This window comes from Lepisma saccharinum, chromosome 22, assembly GCF_977018435.1.
Source record: "Lepisma saccharinum chromosome 22, izLepSacc3.1, whole genome shotgun sequence".
NCBI classification, from domain to species: domain Eukaryota; kingdom Metazoa; phylum Arthropoda; class Insecta; order Zygentoma; family Lepismatidae; genus Lepisma; species Lepisma saccharinum.
In genome coordinates this window covers 15,544,213-15,566,384 of record NC_139250.1, presented here as the reverse complement: position 1 = coordinate 15,566,384, position 22,172 = coordinate 15,544,213, and the positions used below count along the sequence as shown (strand labels likewise).

At 37.8% G+C, this 22,172-nt stretch overlaps 1 protein-coding gene across 5 annotated transcripts in view; it reads left to right on the top strand.

The window, feature by feature from the left end:
• Nucleotides 1-22,172, top strand: part of LOC146004744 (uncharacterized) — a 632,500-nt gene that overhangs the window by 345,319 nt on the left and 265,009 nt on the right. For all 5 annotated transcript variants that reach the window (XM_083143714.1, XM_083143712.1, XM_083143713.1 and 2 more), the window contains exon 3: nt 1,798-1,860. In XM_083143714.1, coding sequence (XP_082999840.1) covers nt 1,798-1,860 — 63 coding nt within the window. The remainder of the gene's footprint in view (nt 1-1,797; nt 1,861-22,172) is intronic.

The following is a 22,172-nucleotide window of genomic DNA, read 5'->3' as shown; positions in this document are numbered from 1 at the left end:
CGGAAACAATGTCCAAAAGCAAATACGATTTCTTATCCACCCAGCGCATACATCTTCTCGCACTTATTGACTGTGTTCTTTCTGGTTGCGGAAGTCCAAAAGCAAATTAGGCTCCTCAGACACTGCATTGGTGCGCAGAGGCCATACAATTTCTTATGCACCCAACGCACACGACATCTCAACCTTATTGACTGTGTTCTTTCCGGTTGCGGAAACAATGTCCAAAAAGCAAATAATGCTTCCTGGGGGACCGGATCCGTGCGCAGAGGCCATGAGATTTCTTGCAGAACCTCAGACAAAGAGTCTCGAGGTGTTACAGACCTTGACATCCCCTGCAATTGCTATATGAACTAAGTAAGGTTGATTTTCAGCCTTCAGGCAGGCGGAACGTGTCATTGTGGATCATTCTTTGTTCCAGAGCGCAGAGAGGCAATTCTTTTGTGTTCCGCATGTCAAAATATGAGACTTTGATGTGGCAAGGATGTAATTTTAATGACGCTCAGCCACCATCCCACAACAGCTATTAGGCGTCGTTGCACTTTGTTTCGCGTGTGCAAATTGCTGGGCAATAAATTCCGTACAGTTCATTAGCCATTTTGTACACTCGCCGACAAAAGTGGTTTTAGTGCACAATGGTCCTCATAAATTCTGCTATTTACTATATAACTATTTAGTGAGCTAAATCTGCTTATTCAAATCAAAAATAACAACGAGCGATTTCCAGTGTTCCCACTGACTTGGAAATCCTGGATAATCCGGAGAAATCAACATGATAAAAAATCAGGGAATTTGGAGAATACGCCAAAAATCCTGGAAAAGTCATAGAAAACGAGTTTTTTTTTTGTACTTGTCAAAGGTTTTGTAATGAAAGTAAATTCCTTCAGCTTCTTGATGGAAGATATTGTATATAAACACGCTTTTGTATAATTTGTTTTGAGCAATGTTGAACTTTATTAACTTCAATAGCAACTGTAGTTATATTCCAGTTTACCCTTGCCGTACAATACCAGGGGGAAGGGGGAACTCAGTCCCACACATTATTTTTCTATCACGAAAATTCAGTAAACCAATCTGTTATTCAAGCAATGCTTCCTTTGTTGTTTATGTAGGTGCAGTTATATAAAATTACAAAAAAATTACCATCATTAATAAGAAACTAGAACGAATTATTGCATGAGTGTCATTCAGTAAACCTCAAAAGAGCCATATTAATGTTGCATTAATACTTTTTTGTTTATTGGTGCAGTTATATAGTAATTGTAATGATGACAAAAATTATCATATTTTGTCACTGTCATGAGTGTCATGGAATATACATTCCAAAGTGGGAGGGGGCCTGATAAGCCCACCATGTGAATTGTGCCTGCTATGTACTTCACCTTTATGATTTTATGACGAAAAGTAATGCAGAAACATTGGGAACACTAGGGACCATGTAATTTATTTTCAGTTTTTCTAATAATGTTCAGTTGAAAATCGAAAGACAAGAGATAGTGGGCATGGCACCATAAACATAGTTTTAAAAACTTTATTATTTAGTATTACATTATTGAGGATAACTATGTAATGGGCGTTAATATTCTAAAAAACGGACATGGTTTTTTTTACGGTGGGTGGATGGCAGCGTAAATTGATGGTAATAGACCGTGATTTCTCTTCTCAAGTTTTCACAGTCGGGTTAACTGTCTAGCCATAACACATATCATTGGATCTTACTTTTTATGCACATCATTTCAAATAAAAGTTACAGGTGTATTGTAAGTGACTTATTAATGTTTAATTTTTTTCTAATTTCAGGCCGAGACTGTGTGAAACCACCACAAACTGGGACCAAAAATGGTGAAATAAAGGATGCCACTGGTGAGTGTATTGAGAACTTCAACATCTTTAATTATTTCTTGAGTGTTTGTGTGCCGTATCTATGTTATGTGAAATGAGCACATCAGCAGATATGTTTGTCGTACACCCAAATAATAATAATAATAATTAATGTAGGGTCATTCCGTGTGAAATTTATCAATGGTCTCATCCTTGTCATGTCAGAAGTTGATATTTTTTGGTACAATGGTAGTACCCGTAAAGTTGACAAAAACTATAACATTTGAAATACAATAGCAGTATTTTGGCAACATTTTGAAATATTTAAATAGATACAAATAGAAGAACTATTTGACTTACAGAGCTCGAATTGGTGTATTTCTCTTGCTTTTAATGAGCTTGTTTAATTTGCAACGTGAATGTTGTATTCGAATTTTGTAATTTTTCAAAAACTTTTTTTTTTTTTTTTGAAAAACTCAAAAAATCCCTTTTAATTTTTATGAAAATATACCGTGCGTCCATTTCGATCTTCAGCCGAGAGATCGGGAGAAGCGTGGCGGGCGGCGCTGACGGAGATACCGACATTTGCGACCTGTAATGCCCGCTTATTTTTATGGACATATGCAGACATTTATATAAATATTGCAAAACGAGCACTAACCTGTGTTATAAGATTACGGTTTTAATTTTAGTAGCTTAGTGGCTGTATGTGCTGATGATTTTGACACGCCCATCTCCTGTGAAACACGGCGTAGAGGTTTGTTTGGAGAACGTTCTAACGCTGCATCAATATCATCGAGTTTTGCTTCTGTTAGAATCCGTCGTTTTTGCTTAGGTGTTTTAAAATGTAACGATCCAGTTTCTCGTAATTTAAGGACAAGATGTCTAACCGTATCTCTATGTGGAGTTGAAACGCCTCGGAATTTCTGTACAAATTGCCTATATACGTCTCCACACGAGTCTGTTTTCATGTACGTGTCATACATAATAAATCTTTGTTCTAACGTGAACCTTGCGGCTGGCATTCCAATCGTCTCACTGACACGACACACATACACACTGCAATAACACAAACAAGTAACTGCAAGTAACCAAGAATAACGCTCTTGCGCACAGTACGAGATTAACACGCTCTTGGTTTACATTGCTCGCCACTATATTAACAACTCTGGCTTCATCTAGTCGCGAAGGAACAAAAAAACTCGAGCTCGGAGATTTCGGATTGCAAGGAAGCTCACGAAAACCATTCACTTTTAACGGTTTCGTCTGCAGCGTAATCTTGATACAGTGTTGCACATTCGAAACCTCCAAACGATCCCCATCGACACGAAACTCTTTCAAGGATATAAACTTAAGCAGGTCGTTATTGGTCAAAACTATGATTAAAATGTTTTATTATCTGTGGCTCTTAACATCGTTTCTAAAGCGTATTTATTTGTGTATATAAGGGCAGAACTTGGATGAATTACAGATGATGAATTATAACACAGGTTAGTGCTCGTTTTGCAATATTTATATAAATGTCTGCATATGTCCATAAAAATAAGCGGGTATTGCAGGCCGCAAATGTCGGCATCTCCGTCAGCGCCGCCCGCCACGCTTCTCCCTATCTCTCGGCTGAAGATCGAAATGGACGCACTGTATATAGGTTGTGAAATATATATACACAATGGGTTCCTGTGGCAATTATTTTTTAAAATCATAATGTCAATGTGTAAATTTGTTCACTTTAACTATAAGCTGAGTTGTTGATATAGAACAGGGGTTTCCAACTGGCGGCCCGCGGGCCGCATGCGGCCCCCGTTGTCTTTTTCTGCGGCCCGCGAAGCCAGTTTGCAAAATACATTAATTTTATTTATTTTTATTAAAATACGTTCTTTTTTTACTGAAGGAACGGATGCTCTGTGAAGAAAGACAATATCACAGGTAGAATTGATTTTGCAGTCAATAATGATAATCAGAAGAATCTAAAGTGACGTAACTTTCTCTTCACACCATGCATTCCATCCCTTCGCTATGTGGAATGAACTCGCCTGCTTCCCCGAAGGCTTCACTCTTTGTGTTCAGAAACAAACTGCAGAGAGGCGCTATAGAGATCTGTTTTACTACGCAGGAAGTACGAAGAGATTTCCAGTGTTCCAACTCGGATTGCACTGTGACTGATTGTTAAAGTTTGTGCAAATATCGAAATGAGCAATATCTACAAAAAACGTAAGATTGAAAATGAAAATAGCTTCTCTCCAAACTTGAATTGTGTGATTTGCAAGGCTATGTGTTCCTTCAAACTAGGCAAGAAAAGGGGCCAGAGTTTTTCAAATACCTTTCAAAAGAACGCTTTCCAAACCTTCGTAGTTTTGGGCAAAGAATGACATCGATGTTCGGCAGCACATACACGTGTGAAAGTGTTTTTTCTTCAATGAAGTTCATCAAGAACCGCTACAGAAGTCGATTGGTAGATTCTTCACTGCTTCACCTTCTGAGACTTTCAAATACAGAAATTGAAGTGGACATTCCAACTTTAATAAAAGAAGCAGATCGACCTCAATTTTCACATTGAACACTTACTATGAAGGATTCTTATTTGTATGGTGTGTCTTTAATTTCTTTCAATTCATCAATAAGTATTGGGTTTTTGTGAAATAAATTGTAATTATACAATTTTGATTTGTAATTCCATTGTTTTATTGCCTCATTTTAGAAATTTAGGTCATGCGAAAGTAGCCTACTACATTTTCAGTTCAGTACTTATAATTTTTGTAATTTTTAATCCCCACCCCCCACCCCAAAAAAATGCGGCCCGCCTATCAACTGCTGGATATAATTTTGGCCCTCGGACCTTTTGAAGTTGGAAACCACTGATATATAAGTCTTCATATTAATGTATATTGTAGTTTTTTTTACTTCAAATAACATAGAAATACCTAATATTTATCACTTTTATAACTAGGTTAGCAGATTGGAAAATGCTTATTTGTCACACTATTAGCCTTGTTTCCATGTTTAATAGACCACTCAAAATGCTGACCAAGACAAAATTTACTGTAAAATAACACTCCATAAACGTGACGTTTCAACCTTATAGCAAGACCTTCCTCAGACTCTGAACAAAATTATGAAATAAAGTCCAAACGGGAATATACCTTGCACAAGTCTAGACACAAGAATCACAAGATTTTTGTACCTAGACTTGTGTTAGGCTAAACTATATTTATAAACTTGTATTAACCTCCCATAATTCTTGGTTTTAACCTTGAACACGTTCTGCTTATTGCTGTTACGGAATAATACAAAATACAAGACACATGTACTTCAGACTAAGGGACAAGATTTTCTGATATTTTCAGACCTCTGAAATATTTTTGTTATAGTTATAGGCCTGTATTCTGGGGTTAACTGTACTCGTTAGCATCTTCTGCTACAATGCGTATACTGTATACTTTCGTTGCGTTTATATTTATTTGTGATATTTGGATATAAGTGCAATGAATATACTGAGAACTACGTTTTGTTATCAAAATCAATGAAGAAGTTTGAATTTACATGACTTGGGATTTCGAAGTATCGATTAAGACCCATGCGAAAGTCTCAACAATATTCTTATTTCTCTTTTCCACAATTCGTGGCAGACTGTAACGGCTCAAATCGGTAAACGCGACAATTTTGAGTCTCTTGTATTACAGTTTAAAACATAATTTTTTAACACATTTCTTCTATTTTTTATTTAAGTATTTTCCAAATTTTTCCTGTTTAGCGTAATTAGCAGTATTTTTAACGTTATTAAAAGTATAAAACTGATAATTTACAGAAGCAATATTAACAAGAAATAAAATGAGATAACATGATAGGCTACGTGTATTTTAAAAATGCCTCTTTCATGAAAATTATGGATGTAGCATCATCATCCTCATTACAGGGTGGCTACTCACCGGGAATTCCTTGAATTCCGGGAATTATGCGTAAATTATTGGCTCCGGGAATTATGCGTGAATTCTACTTAAATTTTTCTCCGCAGACGTTAAAAATTACAACTTTTTCTAATGAAAATCCTATTCACGTTTTATGCAAATTAAAATTGTTTTCGTAAAATTTTCTTGCTCGTTTGGCTCGCAATTCCTGCTTTTCTTAGTCTTATCAAGTTTATAACCATAGGTAGGGGACGACGGGAGTCGGCCCTGGGCGCCGAACTCTAAATGAAAAATGTTGTAAAATTGATTGAATGATTTGTGGTTTTAAGTCCACTTTATGCACAGAAAGCTAATGGGGACTGGACCTACAGTTTGAAGTGGGATCGGAACCACTGTGCTGTGTGGAGAAAAAATAATTGAAATCGTTTGTTCGAACACAAATGCTTTAGCACAAACTTCTACCTCTTTTTGAATAATTTACGAGGATAATAACATCTTTGATACTGCTACTACTAATAATAATAATAATAACAACAACAATGTTTGTCCCGGTGGGTTCGAATCCTGGCTTGGGCATGGATATTTGTGACTGTCCATTCATCAATTTCATCATATCACTCATCCCCATCTTCGAGCCCGACCCTGTGGCCGAGTGGTTAGCACATCGCGCTGCGACGCCAAGGGACCCGGGTTCGAATCCCGGTCGGGCTTGGTTGTTTGTGAATGTCCATTCATCAATTTCATCATTTCATCACTCATCCCCATCTTCGCAAATTAGCCAAGAGGCACAAAACGCGAAGTAAAATAAACTAAATCAAATCAAAAATCAAAATCATCCCCATCTTCGCAAATTAGCCTAACGTAGCACAAGAAGCGAAGTAAAATAAAACAAATAAATAATATTAATAATGATATAATAATAATAATATTATTAACTTTTATTATTATTAGTAGTAGTATTACGTTTATCCTGGCAGTTTCTCCCCGCCCGCTCAGACAAAAATTCGTAGTTGCGCCTCTGATTGTAAATAGAAAGTCAGCACCTTAAATTAAATATTTTAATTATATTACATATACCGGAAATAAAGAGCAGGCTTAATTCAGGAAATGCATGTTACTTTTCTCTTAATAAACTTTTCTCTTCTCGTTTAATATCTAAGAAACTAAAAGTTAAAATATACAAAACAGTAATATTGCTTGTACTATTATATGGATGCGAAACTTGGTCCCTTACATTGAAAGAGGAACATAAATTGAGAGTAGCTATTTGAAAATAAGATCCTTAGGAAAATATTTGGACCTAAATGGGATGAGGTGAGTGGAGAAGGTTACATAATTTAGAACTGCATAATTTGTATTCATGTCCAGATATTATTAGAAAGATTAAATCAAGAAGACGTAGGTGGGCAGGCCATGTGGCTCGAATGGGAGAGGAAAGAAGAGTTTACAGGATTCTTGTTGGGAAACCTGATGGTAAGAGACCAGTAGGAAGACCAAGCCGAAGATGGAGGGATAACGTTGAGATGGACCTAAAGGAAATCGGTAGGGATGGAAAAGAGTATATAGATCTTGCTCAAGATAGGGACAGATGGAAGGCCTGTGTTGCTGTAACCATGAACCTTCGGATTTAAGAAGGCGAGAGAGTTAGTTAGCTACAGTTTCAGAATAAAATGGTCTTTCAGTACTGTATCTGAAATTTTAAATAAATAAATAAGTCTTGTCATTGTTGCGACTGGCATGTACGTCACCAAGATGTGGATGTAAACAAAAGTCATTACGTAATGTGTCTATTATGAAATTAATGGGATACGTTGCATGATATCCTTGAAGAGAAGTAGGTGAAATGAACACCATAACCGAGATATAAACAGATAATCACTGAAACTATGGAGATACCTCGTTGCACTGATATAGATATTCACACCACTTCAATACCAAGTAATGGAAACACATTCTAAAGTTAATGTAAATATGGTCTCGTATACCTCGTATACCTCCCCCAAGCATTGATGTCAAACCGAATGATAAAACCGATCCTTGTTTGCAGTTACTCTCGCTCTTGTAACCCAGATCACACAACAGCAATTAAACATGGGAGATTGGCGCTTACATTTCTCACGGATAAAAACAAAAGGCCAGACTATCCTTGTTACGTCACAATAAGAACAAAGGGCAGTACGTCAACTTAAAGGAGAGAGTGAGGGATATTTTCGTGGGAAAGATAGTAATTCTCTCAAGCGGTGCGGTGCAGCTTGGTTCCTGAACGAAATGGACAACTCCGTCCTGACTTGCGACTTGGATGGGAAAGTTTTCGAATGCGTGTTGCGTTTGGTAAGGCATACCTCACGCAATGCAAAGTGGTGCATTCAAAATTACCCAATTTTCTTTCAGACATTTGAAAAGAACACGGAAGCTTGTTACTTTGGGGAAAAGGTTTGAGGAACGTTGAAAAATGTGGACATTTTGTGCACGTTTTGTGTTATTAATTGTAGAAATGGAGGAAATGTCTTCATCTGTATTGCAGGGTTCTCACTGAACTGGCAATCCTGGGAAATCAACTGTGAGAGTTATGGAAGAATCGTGGAAATATTCTGGGAATAGCCTATTGCACACACAGGAGAAATTTCTTATTAAGATTTCGTTTTGGTTTGACTTTGATTTGAATTTTGATTTTAACCCCTTCAGACCCTTTGTACATGATCGTGTACATCACTTTTATTATTTTATTTATGCGTGATAGCGAATGTTTCAGCATTTGATTTTTTCCCGCATGATTTTGTACATTTCGTCTGCTGAAAAATCGCTAAGCTACTGCCACCTGGTATCACAGACAGAAAATAGAGAGTAAATAGCAATGATGGCGGGAATAATTGACGACATTAAAAGTAAATATCCTACATTTTGTTTCACTTTAACATAGATTTAGATTAGGTCATGTACATGCCAAAAATGTACGAACATGTTTTCAGAAAAAAATAAATGTTCTTGTTTTTGTAACCAGGACACTTCTTATAGCTACATTTGAGCAAAAAAGATTTTTTTCGTTATTGAAAAAAAAATCAGGTCTGAGGGGGTTAAGTTCATTTTTATGTACAGATAGCCTAATCGAGACTGGGCCTACAGTTTTGAGTTTGAGTTTTAAGTCCAGTTTTATGCACTAAAGAGAAACTAAAGAGCGCAAGATCCCTCTAAGGTCCAGGGTGTGCCATAGCGGATTTTTCATTGGATGACCCGTGGCCATTGCGTCTGGTCTTATAGCCGATGTTTTCTGGGTTTCTAAACCGCACCACTTTTATGCACAAATAGGCTAATTGGAATTGGACGTTTCGTTTAAAGTGGAAGGCCCAAACTGCTGTGCGCATCCTCCAGGAATCGTACTCGCGATCCCTTGATTACAAGACGACGTTACCGCTGCGCCATCGAAGAGGCACGCCCCTTTTATTTCGCGATTCGTGACAGAACCGAGACGGGAAGTTGGTAGTCGAAATGTGTCATAGATGCTACCTATACGTCACACTTCACTTAATTGATGCTTTGAGGCTAGAGATCGTACTTTCAAAGTATAAGGGCTTCTTTGTTGTTGCCTCATGGAACTAAAGCCGAGATGAAACCAGTTGAAGTATAAAACTGACAACTCAAGGTAATATACTTAAAATTATCCTTCGTTCAGTAAACTAGATATATCAAATACTACGTAGAAATTTTCAGCGAAAAATTCAGGCTCAACCAGGACTCAACCCTAGTCTCTGGCATGCCATTGCTCTATCACTGAGCTACCGAGCTGGCCTGGCACGGTATGCCAGAGACTCGGGTTCGAGTCCTGGTCGAGCCTGCATTTTTTGCTAAAAATTACGTAGTACATCTCCCGTGTGCGCCTAATCTTCAATATCAAATACTATTTGAATAGAGATTAGGATTGCATAGTCCGAAAGAATGCGACTTGGGGAGTAGTAGTATTTTGTTTCTGGCGTGACTCAACTTTTGCAAAAGAAAAAGCAACAAGAAGAAAACTTCATTGGGAAATTGGTAAGAAAAATTAGCCTAGTGCTTTGCAACAACTTGCTATCAATCACTATGTTAGTTGTGACTACTGTATTGATAAAGGGTGTGCGAAAATTCCCGTGTGTGTGTGTGTGCATACAGGGGTAGAGAAATACATGGCGCCTGAAAGTTTTCACCTGGCGCCTGAATTTGAATTATTATTTTTTAAATTCGAGTTCAGTTATGGCATTATCTATTACATTTTTTTTTAAAAAAAATAACGAGTACATTATTTGTGTTTTAAATTTTTTTCTGTATCACTAAATCAGAATAGTAAACAGTACCATTATAAATTTTTGCCCTGTTGCTAGCCGAATTTTAAAATTTGCAGTGATATGGTAGAGTCAGCCATATATTAGAATGTATTTATTTATTTATTTATTTATTTTCCTTCTACAGAGAAAGGATATCTCCAATTACAGAGGCATTAATATAACATAAATAATGTGAATATGAATATAAGTGAGATTAAATAGCATTAATACATATTACATAGTTATAACTATAACATAAGTATACTTATATAACGTAGAGTAATGATGTGCTTGCACAAATATATATGTACATAACACACATAAATTATCCATAAATCCGCAACCAATATTATCACATTTCTCATGAATGTTCAGAATAAATATGACCATAATAGGATAGAAACAATAATGAAATAAATACATGCACATATTAATGGACACATATCCATAAGCTTATCCACATACATATATTTACATTATACATACACACACACACACACATATTTATGTGGATATAGGGATACATATAGAACATATTCTATAATAAATACAATAAATAATCAACCATTTGTGAAAGTCTCTGTTAAGTGTGGCTTTTATAGCATTTTATATTCCAAAATGTTAAGATTAAAATAAATATTTGGATTTGTGGATGTTATTCTGTCATACTCATTCTAATTAGTGGTGATTGTTTATACTTTTCAGTTTTAAGGTTAATATATATCAATAAATTTCTTATTCTTAAATTACATGTGCTAGCATTGAAACATATTTGGCGAAGAAACTCTATTATCCAACAACCCAGTTATAATTGTATAAAGAAATATCTGTTGTCCTAATTCTCTTCTGTTGCTGAGTGCCCAGTAAAAAGCCATACGAAACTCTGTTTGCGTATGTAGACATGTTGTACCTCTTGTAATATAGATATCTCAAGAACTTTTTTTGCACTTGTTATATTTGTTTTATGTGGGTTTTATAAATTGGCGACCAACATATTATAGTTTGCTTCTAACTAAGGCACTATACAGAAGCTTAATAGAAGTAGTTCTGCTAAAATTGAGACAGTTTCTTACTAGTAAACCCAAAGATCTATACGCACTATTTATTACATGAGATATATGTTCATGAAACGCTTGTTTACAATCAATTATTACTCCCAGATCTTTAATACTTCTTATTTGTTTCAGTGCATTCCTGATTAATATAGTACTCATAATATGTGGTACGTTCTCTATTTGATATTATCATAAAACAGCATTTCTTGATATTGAGTCCAAGGTTACTTTTAACATTCCACTCACATAAGCTGTATAATTCTGTTTCTAGTAGTTTCATAACATCCTGGGGCTCCTTAATTTGTTTATATAACTTTACATCATCAGCATACATTAAACAATATGAATTTTTAACATGTAACAGTAAATCATTTATGAAAGTAATGAAAAACAATAGTCCTAAGTTGGATCCTTGAGGTACCCCTGACTGTGCAGTATACATATATGACTTAGCATTTTTATATGTTACATACTGTTTCCTATGATTCAAGTACGAGTCAATAAGAGACAAAAATTTATGTGTCAACCCAAAGCTTGAAAGTTTATTTGACAAGACATCATGATTAATTTTATAAAATGCTTTGGAGAAATCAGTGTAAATTACATGAAAAACTGAATATGCTGACCAAGGCAGTAATTTATTTTATTAAAAACATAAACTAAACGTAAAGTTTCAACCTTCTAGCAAGGTCTTCTTCAGACTCTGTATCAAGTACAAATGTTTTATGTTTTTAATAAAATAAATTACTGCCTTGGTCAGCATATTCAGTTTTTCATAATCATGGAAACAAGGCTTAATGGTGTTGTAAATTACATGCATACTTGAACGATCATGCAATATATTGTGTGCATATTGGACATAACATTGCATGGTTATTCATGATGTCACCGGTTAAGGAAGGCCACTTCGGCGCAAGAATAAATTACTTTTAATCCAATTTTGTATTAATTATTAAATGTGTTAAGATCATATTTATAAATGTGTAGCTTTATCTTAGTTGAATTCATGGCTTTCTTACCTCGTATTTGATAGAAAAAATAAAAAGAGCTGTTCTCTCTCTCTCCCCCTTTTTCTCTCTTTCTGTCTTCTCTCTCTCTCTCTCTCTCTCTGCATGAGAGAGAGACAGGGAGAGAGAGGGGTTAGCAAGGAGAGAGGAAAGAGGGGAGAAGGAGAGAGAGGGGCAGCAAGGAGAGAGGAAAGAGGGGAGAAGGAGAGAGAGGAAAGAGGAGAGAGAGGGAGAGCAAGGAGAGATGAAAGGGGGAGAAGGAGGGAGAGGGGGGAGCAAGGAAAGGAGAGAAGGGGGAGCAAGGAGAGAGGAAAGAGGGGAGAAGGAGGGAAGGGGGGAGCAAGGAGAGAGGAAAGAGGGGAGAAGGAGAGAGGGGGAGCAAGGAGAGGAAAGAGGGGAAACGGAGAGAGAGGGGGGAACAAGGAGAGAGGAAAGAGGGGAGAAGGAGAGAGAGGGGGAGCAAGGAGAGAGGAATAAGGGGGAGGAGAGAGAGAAAGAGAAGCTAGAAAGAAGGAAAGAAAGAAAAGAAGATAGAATATGAAAGAAAGAATAAGAGAAAAAGGGAAAAAGAGAGAGAGAGAGCCTTGTTCCTCTTTTGCTCTCTCTCCCTCTGTCTCTCTTTCTATCTCTCTCTCTCTCTGTCAGTCAAAGGGGAGAGAGCCCCTCTCTGGCAGTGGAGGCAAATTCTCTCCCTCTCCCTCTCTCTTTCTCTCTTTTCTACAATCCCCCACTCCCTTTCTCTTCCGATTATCTTCTCCCTTCCTTATTTTTCTAGGATAAAGAGAAGGGAAAAGAAGACGAGGGCCGGAGCCTGAATTTGTTTTATTTTTCCTACACCTGTATATTTAAACACATACACTTGTGTGCAAATTAAAATTTTCCCCTTCTCAAACCAGTGTTAGGTGATTTCACACCCAGAGCAGTTGGCAGGGATTGAGGAGGCTGTCCTGGCTTATTCTTGGCGCACGTATAACAACATTGATCTCTCAAGTCCTGAATGGGTTAAGGCTGAAAAAAAAAAAAAGAGCACGGTGAATGTTCTTGCGAGTTGATTTTATAGTTCGTTGTCTCTGTTGTCGGGCGGTTGCATTCCGGCCTCACCACGCCAACCCACTCTTGCGGTACATTTTTACTCATGCGGAACGCTGTTGGATTTTTCATCCTTTTTTTTCTTCTGTCGTTCCGTAAGGATTCTTGTGCGGTAAGATCATGAAATTTTTAGCGCAGCTTTCACTTGCCCACGACGGAAGCATGTGGCCTGACTTTGCAATTATCTTGAGAGTGCGTCGTTAGTCGGTTTTGCTGCGGCTTCCATTTTCGTGATTGTGTAGTTCTTATCCGCATGTAGCTACGTGGTTCGAGCACTCCTCTGCAAATACAAGATCCACGTTTTTGTGCAGACAGTGTAGAATAGTCCACATCTTCGCGTAGGCAATGCAGAATGCTCCACATCTACACATAGGCAATGTGAAATAGTCCATATCTTCGCGTAGACAATGTGAAAAAGTTCATATATTTGCCCAGATATAGCACAGTAGTCCACATCTTCGCGTAGGCAATGCAGAATGCTCCACATCTACACATAGGCAATGTAAAATAGTCCATATCTTCGCGTAGACAATATGAAATAGTCCATATCTTTGCCCAGATATAGCACAGTAGTCCACATCTTGGCGTAGTCAATGCAGAATGCTCCACATCTACACATAGGCAATGTGAAATAGTCCATATCTGCGCGTAGGCAATGCAGAATGTTCCACATCTACACATAGGCAATGTGAAATAGTCCATATCTTCGCGTAGACAATGTGAAATAGTCCATATCTTTGCCCAGATATAGCACAGTAGTGCACATCTTCGCGTATACAATACAGAATAGGCAACATATACACGTAGACAATGTGAAATAGTACACATTTTTGCGTAGACAATGTAGGATAGTCTACATTTTCGCGTATACAATATAGGATGGTCCACAATTCCGCGTAGATAATGTAGGGTAGTCCACATTTTCGCGTAGTGATTGTATAATAGTCCACATCTTCGCGCAAACAATATAGGGTAGTCCATATTTTTGCGTAGAAAATGTGGAATAGTCCACATCTGCACGTATACAATGTAGAATAGTCTTTCCTTAAGCAATCTAGAATAGTCCAACATATTCGATAGTCAGACACTCCTGCCGACTGGATCACCCCGCTCTAATATTTTAGTAGTTGATTGATTTATTTTTATAGTGTGGGTACACCAGCACATAGGTTATTTTGGCCGCCAAAGATACGGGGATAAGCCTCTTAACTAAATCAAAATTGAGGACAGGCCCCTAAGAAGAAAATGAAATATGTCTGCTAAAAATTTCCTCACTCAATTTTTAAAACCAATTCATTCATTCATTATCTAACAAAAACTAAAACTAAATCATCTCTGAGGACTAAAATATCGTTACATAATTTAAAAGCTGAGGCTGTAAACGGGGAGAGGAGACTCACTTATCGCACACCGTATGAAACACCGTCGTCTACTGACGTAAGCGCAAAATGTCTTCGTTGTTAGGTTAGGTCTGTGAGGTTTCGTTCTCTTCACATAAATACATTTAGTTCTCTTCGCATAAATGCATTTAGTTTTCTTCGCAAAAATGCATTTAGTTTTCTTCGCATAAATGCATTTAGTTTTCTTCGCATAAATGCATTTAGTTTTCTTCGCATAAATGTATTTAGTTTTCTTCGCATAAATACATTTAGTTCTCTTCGCATAAATACATTTAATTCTCTTCGCATAAATACATTTAGTTCTCTTCGCATAAATACATTTAGTTCTCTTCGGATAAATACATTTAGTTCTCTTCGCATAAATACATTTAGTTCTCATCGCATAAATACATTTATTTCTCTTCGCATAAATGCATTTAGTTCTCTTCGCATAAATGCATTTATTTCTCTTCGCATAAATGCATTTAGTTCTCTTCGCATAAATGCATTTAGTTCTCTTCGCATAAATGCATTTATTTCTCTTCGCATAAATGCATTTAGTTCTCTTCGCATAAATACATTTAGTTCTCTTCGCATAAATACATTTAGTTCTCTTCGCATAAATGCATTTAGTTCTCTTCGCATAAATGCATTTATTTCTCTTCGCATAAATACATTTAGTTCTCTTCGCATACACGGCAGTTTTTCAGGGCGACCAAAAAGGCATTATTCATGCCAAGAGTTCTAAACTTAACATGCCTAACCTAATAACAAGAACTTTTATCGTGACGTCAGTAGGACGACGGTGTTCAATACGGTGTCCGATAAGTGAGACCCCTAAATGGCCACTCGGCACACAGAAGGACAAACACAGGACAACACGACTCCGCAGAGGATTTCCGTGGCCGTGAGTCCAGGCGCCAGGGCCTCGTTGGCCTGCAATAAGCCGTTACTGAGGTGAACTACGTGAAAGTGAGGTCGACTTTGCAACTCTACATTACATATAGTCCGTACGGTACGCGCAGGATGAGTAGATTTTTACACAATTGAAAAATTAAATTTTAACTCCTCAGCGCTCAACTGGGTTTCCATAATATTAAATAACTTGCAAGAATTAAAAGAGTACATTTTAACTTCTTAAAGTATTATTTCACTTTAAAGAGTCAGATTTGCAAACTCATTTGAATCTTTTTAACACACGACATTTTAAATCAATCTTCGTATATACAGGGTGTCTCATAAGTAATAGCGCAAACTGACACAGGTGAAAGTACACGATAATAGAAGCAAAAAAGTCTCAGTAAACATGGGTCTGCAAACGAGCCGTTTTCGAGATATTCGCGAATATGTGATTACAAGCCGCCACTGACTTCATTGTGTGTAAACGTCGTCCTGGTTGGTAAAATACTAATAATGTGTACGAATGCGTGGTTACAAGCCGTCATTGATTGCATTTTGTGCTTTACTCCTTGAATGTTCAATAAAAGCAATGAGATCTACTGATTTTTCATACTGTATTATTGGTATTTTACCAACTAGGACGACGTTTACAAACACTGAAGTCAGTGACGGCTTGTACCAACACATTCGCACACATTATTAGCATTTTACCAACTAGGACGACGTTTACAAACAATGAAGTCAGTGGCGGCTTGTAATCACAGGTTAGCGATTATCTCGAAAACGGCTCGTTTGCAGACCCATGTTTACTGAGACTTTTTTGCTTCTATTATCGTGTACTTTCACCTGTGTCAGTTTGCGCCATTACTTTCGAGACACCCTATATATATAAAAATCAACAACTTTAAAAATATTGATATTCATACAGCGTGCTTGATCTGAATGGCTCCCTGTTAAATGTATAAACATGTGTATAATATAAATAAAGTAAATACTGGTTATTTGTGAATGTAGATGAAAGTCCTAACTTATGGGTATGACCCCCATACACCCATTCAGTAGTTGATTTACACCCTGTTCTCTAGCTTCCTTATATGCAGCTCACCTCCCAGAAAATATTGACATTGAAACGGAAAACGAGAATGCAACACCGCATTCTTCCTCTTCTTCAGTTGACCTTTTTCTCCACATTTAAAAGGCGTGATGGGAGACGTGACGGAATCTTCGTATCCCAGCATTCCTCGCGTGACACTGGAATATTTGATGGAGCTGAAACAACAAGCAGCCTGCGTCGTTTTATTTTCCTTTGATGTCCCTTCTACAACATTCACGAACTTGTTTTAAAGGGAATCGCGCATGCAATGTAGGCTAAGGTCGTCCCCTTCTAACCTGTAGAGTCAAACGGGATCCAAAAATTCTTACGTAGATAAAGCAGTAAAGTAGATGTTTACACACTGAGAATAGTATACATTGTAGACAGTAACGATATGTGAAGGAAGCACCCCTCCGCTATACCATTTCACACCCTTCAAAGCAACAAAACATATAAGTGCTATTTTGACCTAAAATATATGTATGGTATTTAAAGGTACATTATACTTAACTCCTTCAGAAAATGCCCAACCCCCTGTGCTTCAAACTCATTTTTCCCCTGGCGCGCTTCACTGAGTTCCACATCTACCCGTAGACAATGTAGGATAGTCCACATCTTTTCGTAGACACTGACGGCCTCCCCGATGGCGTAGTGGTAACGTCGTCGCCTTGTAATCAAGGGGTCCCGGTTTCGATACCCCGTGGAGGCACAGTGGCGCAGGAACGTTTTTCATTTGGGGGGTACAAAATTCAACCTCCTATATATATATATATATATATATAAACACATATCTACTGCACCTAGAAATACATTTCGGGGGGTCCAACCAAGTGTTGCAATAATAATAATAATAATAAATATAATTATATTTAATTAAATTAAAATATTCATTAAATATGTAAATTAATTAATATTGTATTGTTGTTATTACATGAACAGGTAAAAGATAGTAATGGGATAGAAATATTACAGCACATATTCATTATCTAGCTTACGTGTAGTTAAGATTGCAAAGATTTTCATAAACAACTGCCCTGGCAAGGAATTTAATGTCAAATAGAAAATTAATTTAATATTTATTGAATAACAAACAAGGAGTTAGATCAAATTAACGAAAAGTAAAGTTTCTGATTAATATTTTATGGATATTTTCATTAGTTGTGTGCATAATCTTTGGAACCCTTCAAAGCCGTATGAGCCAAAATTCTTGCCTTCCAATAAGTTCAGCGGAAATAACCATCGATTATATAACAAATGCTAAACAATTATATTTTCATTATTTACTTTTGCTACTTAGTAAGTCTTTCGAGGAGTGGGGGTCCGAACCCCCTGGACCCCCTAAATACGTCCTTGATACCTTGGTATAATGTTAAGCCGTGGGAAATATTCTATTTTAGAACAGCACACACGAATGTCCTGTTATTTAATGCAAAATTTGCATAAATATTTTTTCTTTGCTTTTCTTACAATTTATTTTTCTTAATAAACAGATTAAACAGATCTTAAAACCAGATAACAATTCTGAAACGTATAAAAAAAATCTCTGGACCTCGTTCTGGGCTTATTTGGATTTAACAGAAATGTGGAGTTCGAAATGTGAAAATTGCGAACAAATATACATCTATTCATTTTAATGCAGGTTGAGATTAAAGGGGATGAGGAGGATCTTGAGCCACTTATAGAGTTCCATTTCAGTTCAGTTCATTCTAATTTTAAATTTCCATAGCTACGCATAAACATATCTTTAAACAATTTATGGCAGATGTGTACCACATCCAATATCTTTTAGAAGCCATGTATTTGGTATTTACTCAGACATCTGTAGGGCGTTGTATTAAGAAAAGAAAAAAAAGAAAAAAGAAACTGAGTTGAGATGGTTCCCGATCAACTCGTAAGAAGTCTAAATATTTGTGAAATATTTGATAAAGCATTTATATTTGTTATATAATTAGCTGTACCTAATGACACTCTTCAAGCACTCTATCATTACATATGCAAAACCGAAATTCTTCAGATGTCAGAGGAAGCAAGGAAAGGCATACGCTCAAAAGTTTTTTTCCTTTTCAATCTTTGGTGGGCAATATGAAGAGCCGCCCAAGGTTTCTTTTCGTATAGAATAGTATTCAATGCAGGTACATGCGTGTGTTTTATTGTGACATGTAAATTTCTCATTTATGTGAAAGGGTAAATTAATGTAAGCAAAAGCATGTGCGCGTCACAGTTAAAGATTTTCGCATCTACAAAGAAAATCCAAAACACATTCCCACCTCGCCGGCCTCCGTGGCGGAGGAGTTGGCATAGCGTGCTTTGATGCCAGAGGTCCCAGGTTGGGCATGTGAGTGTTCATCAATTTCATCATATCATCACCCATCCTCATTTTTGCGATTAGCCAAAAGTGGCAGAAATGCGAAGTAAAATAAACTAAATAAATCAATCGAACTTTCCCATCTCACTCCCCAAAGACCTTGTGAATCCATTCCAAAATCTACCAATAGAACCTGCAGTGAGTTTCATTTATCTCGTACATTCATCTGACTAATGTAATTTTCTTACAGATTGACTTTACGGTTTAACTTAAAATGGCGTTGGGTTTGAGTTGCGTTCGATGCAACTCAAACTAATACATAGGTCAAAATAATTCCCTCCCTTCCTCTGATAATGTCGCAAATCGCACTCTGTTTAAATGTCTAGGAAAAATTTCATTTCACCTAGGAATGATATCGCGATGCGATGAGTCGAGAATTGCCACAGCCTCACAATGGTGAGGTTCTTCTCGTTCTTGTTTGTGCTTATCTTTGTTTCGATTTCCACTCTGAAGTTATTAAAACTTATTCTAGATTCACTTCATGCTCAGATAGGCTAATCGGGACTTAATTTTTTAAAACATCTCTTAATATATAGGTTTAAGTATAGTTTTCCGAACACCCTCTTACAAAGTATGAAAAATATGGGTTGTAACCTCCCCCCCCCAAGTTGGTCTGTTATCTTGTCTCGTTCGTGTAAGTATTTCGTTTTGGAAAATTCCATTTTAAATATTCAAAAGAAAATGGTGTCAGTCATATACTCTTCTGATGAAGATTTGTAACTTATCTCCGAATCGACGCTACCACTTCTTTAGAATAGTGTATTCCCCTTACGCAAAGGAGCATTCGTCTGCAGCGTGATTTTCTGAGAGCAAATCTGATTCCATCGTTCCACACACATATTAAACAAATTTCATCTCCTTAAGAAGGTTTCCAAGAACACAGGTCAATGAGCTAACTAGTAGCAACCACAATGTAGTAGAATAAGTTTACAATGGTTTGAATTTCTGTGGCATGGAAGATAATGTTTATAAGTTATAGACAATAAAAAAGGTAAAGTGCTCCCCTGTGCATAGCACCACGCCATGAAGGCGTATAGGGGATGTGGGAGTAACGCCCCACACTTTCTTGATCCGGTCGTGAGTGGGGGTGATGTGGTCAGCATCACGCCCCTGACCGCCTTTACCCCCCAGGGTTTCCCCCAGGTACCCATGTTATTCGACGCTGGGTAGGCGCCGGAGTCTTTTGTTGGGTGAACTGAAAATAAGTTTTTTTAACAGTAGCACCTTGCGTCTGCTGTCAAATTACCAAGGGGGGTACAGGGGGTACAACTCGATTTACGGATTTAGGGGGTACAGTACCCCCTTCAAAGATTTGGGGGGTACAATGTACCCCTGTACCCCCCCCCCCCGTTCCTGCGCCACTGTGGAGGCACATAGTAGTTCGGAACCCACTTTAAACTGTAGGTCCATTCCCGATTAGCCTTTTGCCGCATCCCGTAGCGGAGTGGTTACCACATCGCGCTACGACGCGGGGGTCCTGGGTTCGAATCCCGGCCTGGCATAGATGTTTGTGAGTATCCATTCATCAATTTCATCATGTCATCACTCATTCCCATCTTCGAAAATTAGCCAAAACTGGCACAAAAAGCGAAGTAAAATAAAGCAAATCAATCAATTAACCGATTAGCTTTTTTGGGCATAAAGTGGACTTCAAATAAAAAAACTCAACACGCGTAGACACCGTAGAATAGTCCACATCTTCGCCTAGACAATGTAGGATAGTCCACATCTTCGCTTAGACAATGTAGGATAGTCCACATCTTCGCGTAGACAATGTAGGATAGTCCACATCTTCGCTTAGACAATGTAGGATAGTCCACATCTTCGCGTACACAATGGAGGATAGTCCACATCTTCGCGTAGACAATTAGGATAATCCACGTCATCCCGCAGACAATGTAGGACAGTCCACATCTTTGCGTAGACACTGTAGGATAGTCATCTTCGCGTAGACAATGTAGGATAGTCCACATCTTCGCGTAGACAATGCAGAATAGTCCACATCTTCGCGTAGACAATGTAGGATAGTCCACATCTTCGTTTAGACAATGTAGGATAGTCCACATCTTCGCTTAGACAATGCAGGATAGTCCACATATTCGCGTAGACAATGTAGGATAGTCCACATCTTCGCGTAGACAATGTAGGATAGTCCACATCTTCGCCTAGACAATGTAGAATAGTCCACATCTTCGCGTAGACAATTAGGATAGTCCACGTCTTCGCTTAGACAATGTAGGATAGTCCATATCTTTGAGTAGACAATGTAGGATAGTCCACATCTTCGCTAAGACAATGTAGGATAGTCCACATCTTCGCGTAGACAATGTAGGATAGTCCACATCTTCGCGTAGGCAATGGAGGATAGTCCATATCTTCGCTTAGACAATGTAGGATAGTCCATATCTTCGCGTAGACAATGTAGAATAGTCCACATCTTCGCGTAGACAATGTAGGATAGTCCACATCTTCGCTTAGACAATGTAGGATAGTCCATATCTTCGCGTAGACAATGTAGGATAGTCCACATCTTCGCGTAGACAATTAGGATAATCCACGTCATCGCGCAGACAATGTAGGACAGTCCACATCTTCGCGTAGACACTGTAGGATAGTCATCTTCGCGTAGACAATGTAGGATAGTCCACATCTTCGCGTAGACAATGTAGAATAGTCCACATCTTCGCGTAGACAATGTAGGATAGTCCACATCTTCGCTTAGACAATGCAGGATAGTCCACATCTTCGCGTAGACAATGTAGGATAGTCCACATCTTCGCGTAGACAATGTAGGATAGTCCACATCTTCGCCTAGACAATGTAGAATAGTCCACATCTTCGCCTAGACAATGTAGAATAGTCCACATCTTCGCGTAGACAATTAGGATAGTCCACGTTTTCGCGCAGACAATGTAGGATAGTCCACGTCTTCGCTTAGACAATGTAGGATAGTCCATATCTTTGCGTAGACAATGTAGGATAGTCCACATCTTCGCGTAGACAATGTAGGATAGTCCACATCTTCGCGTAGGCAATGGAGGATAGTCCATATCTTCGCTTAGACAATGTAGGATAGTCCATATCTTCGCTTAGACAATGTAGGATAGTCCATATCTTCGCGTAGACAATGTAGAATAGTCCACATCTTAGCGTAGACAATGTAGGATAGTCCACATCTTCGCTTAGACAATGTAGGATAGTCCATATCTTTGCGTAGACAATGTAGGATAGTCCACATCTTCGCTAAGACAATGTAGGATAGTCCA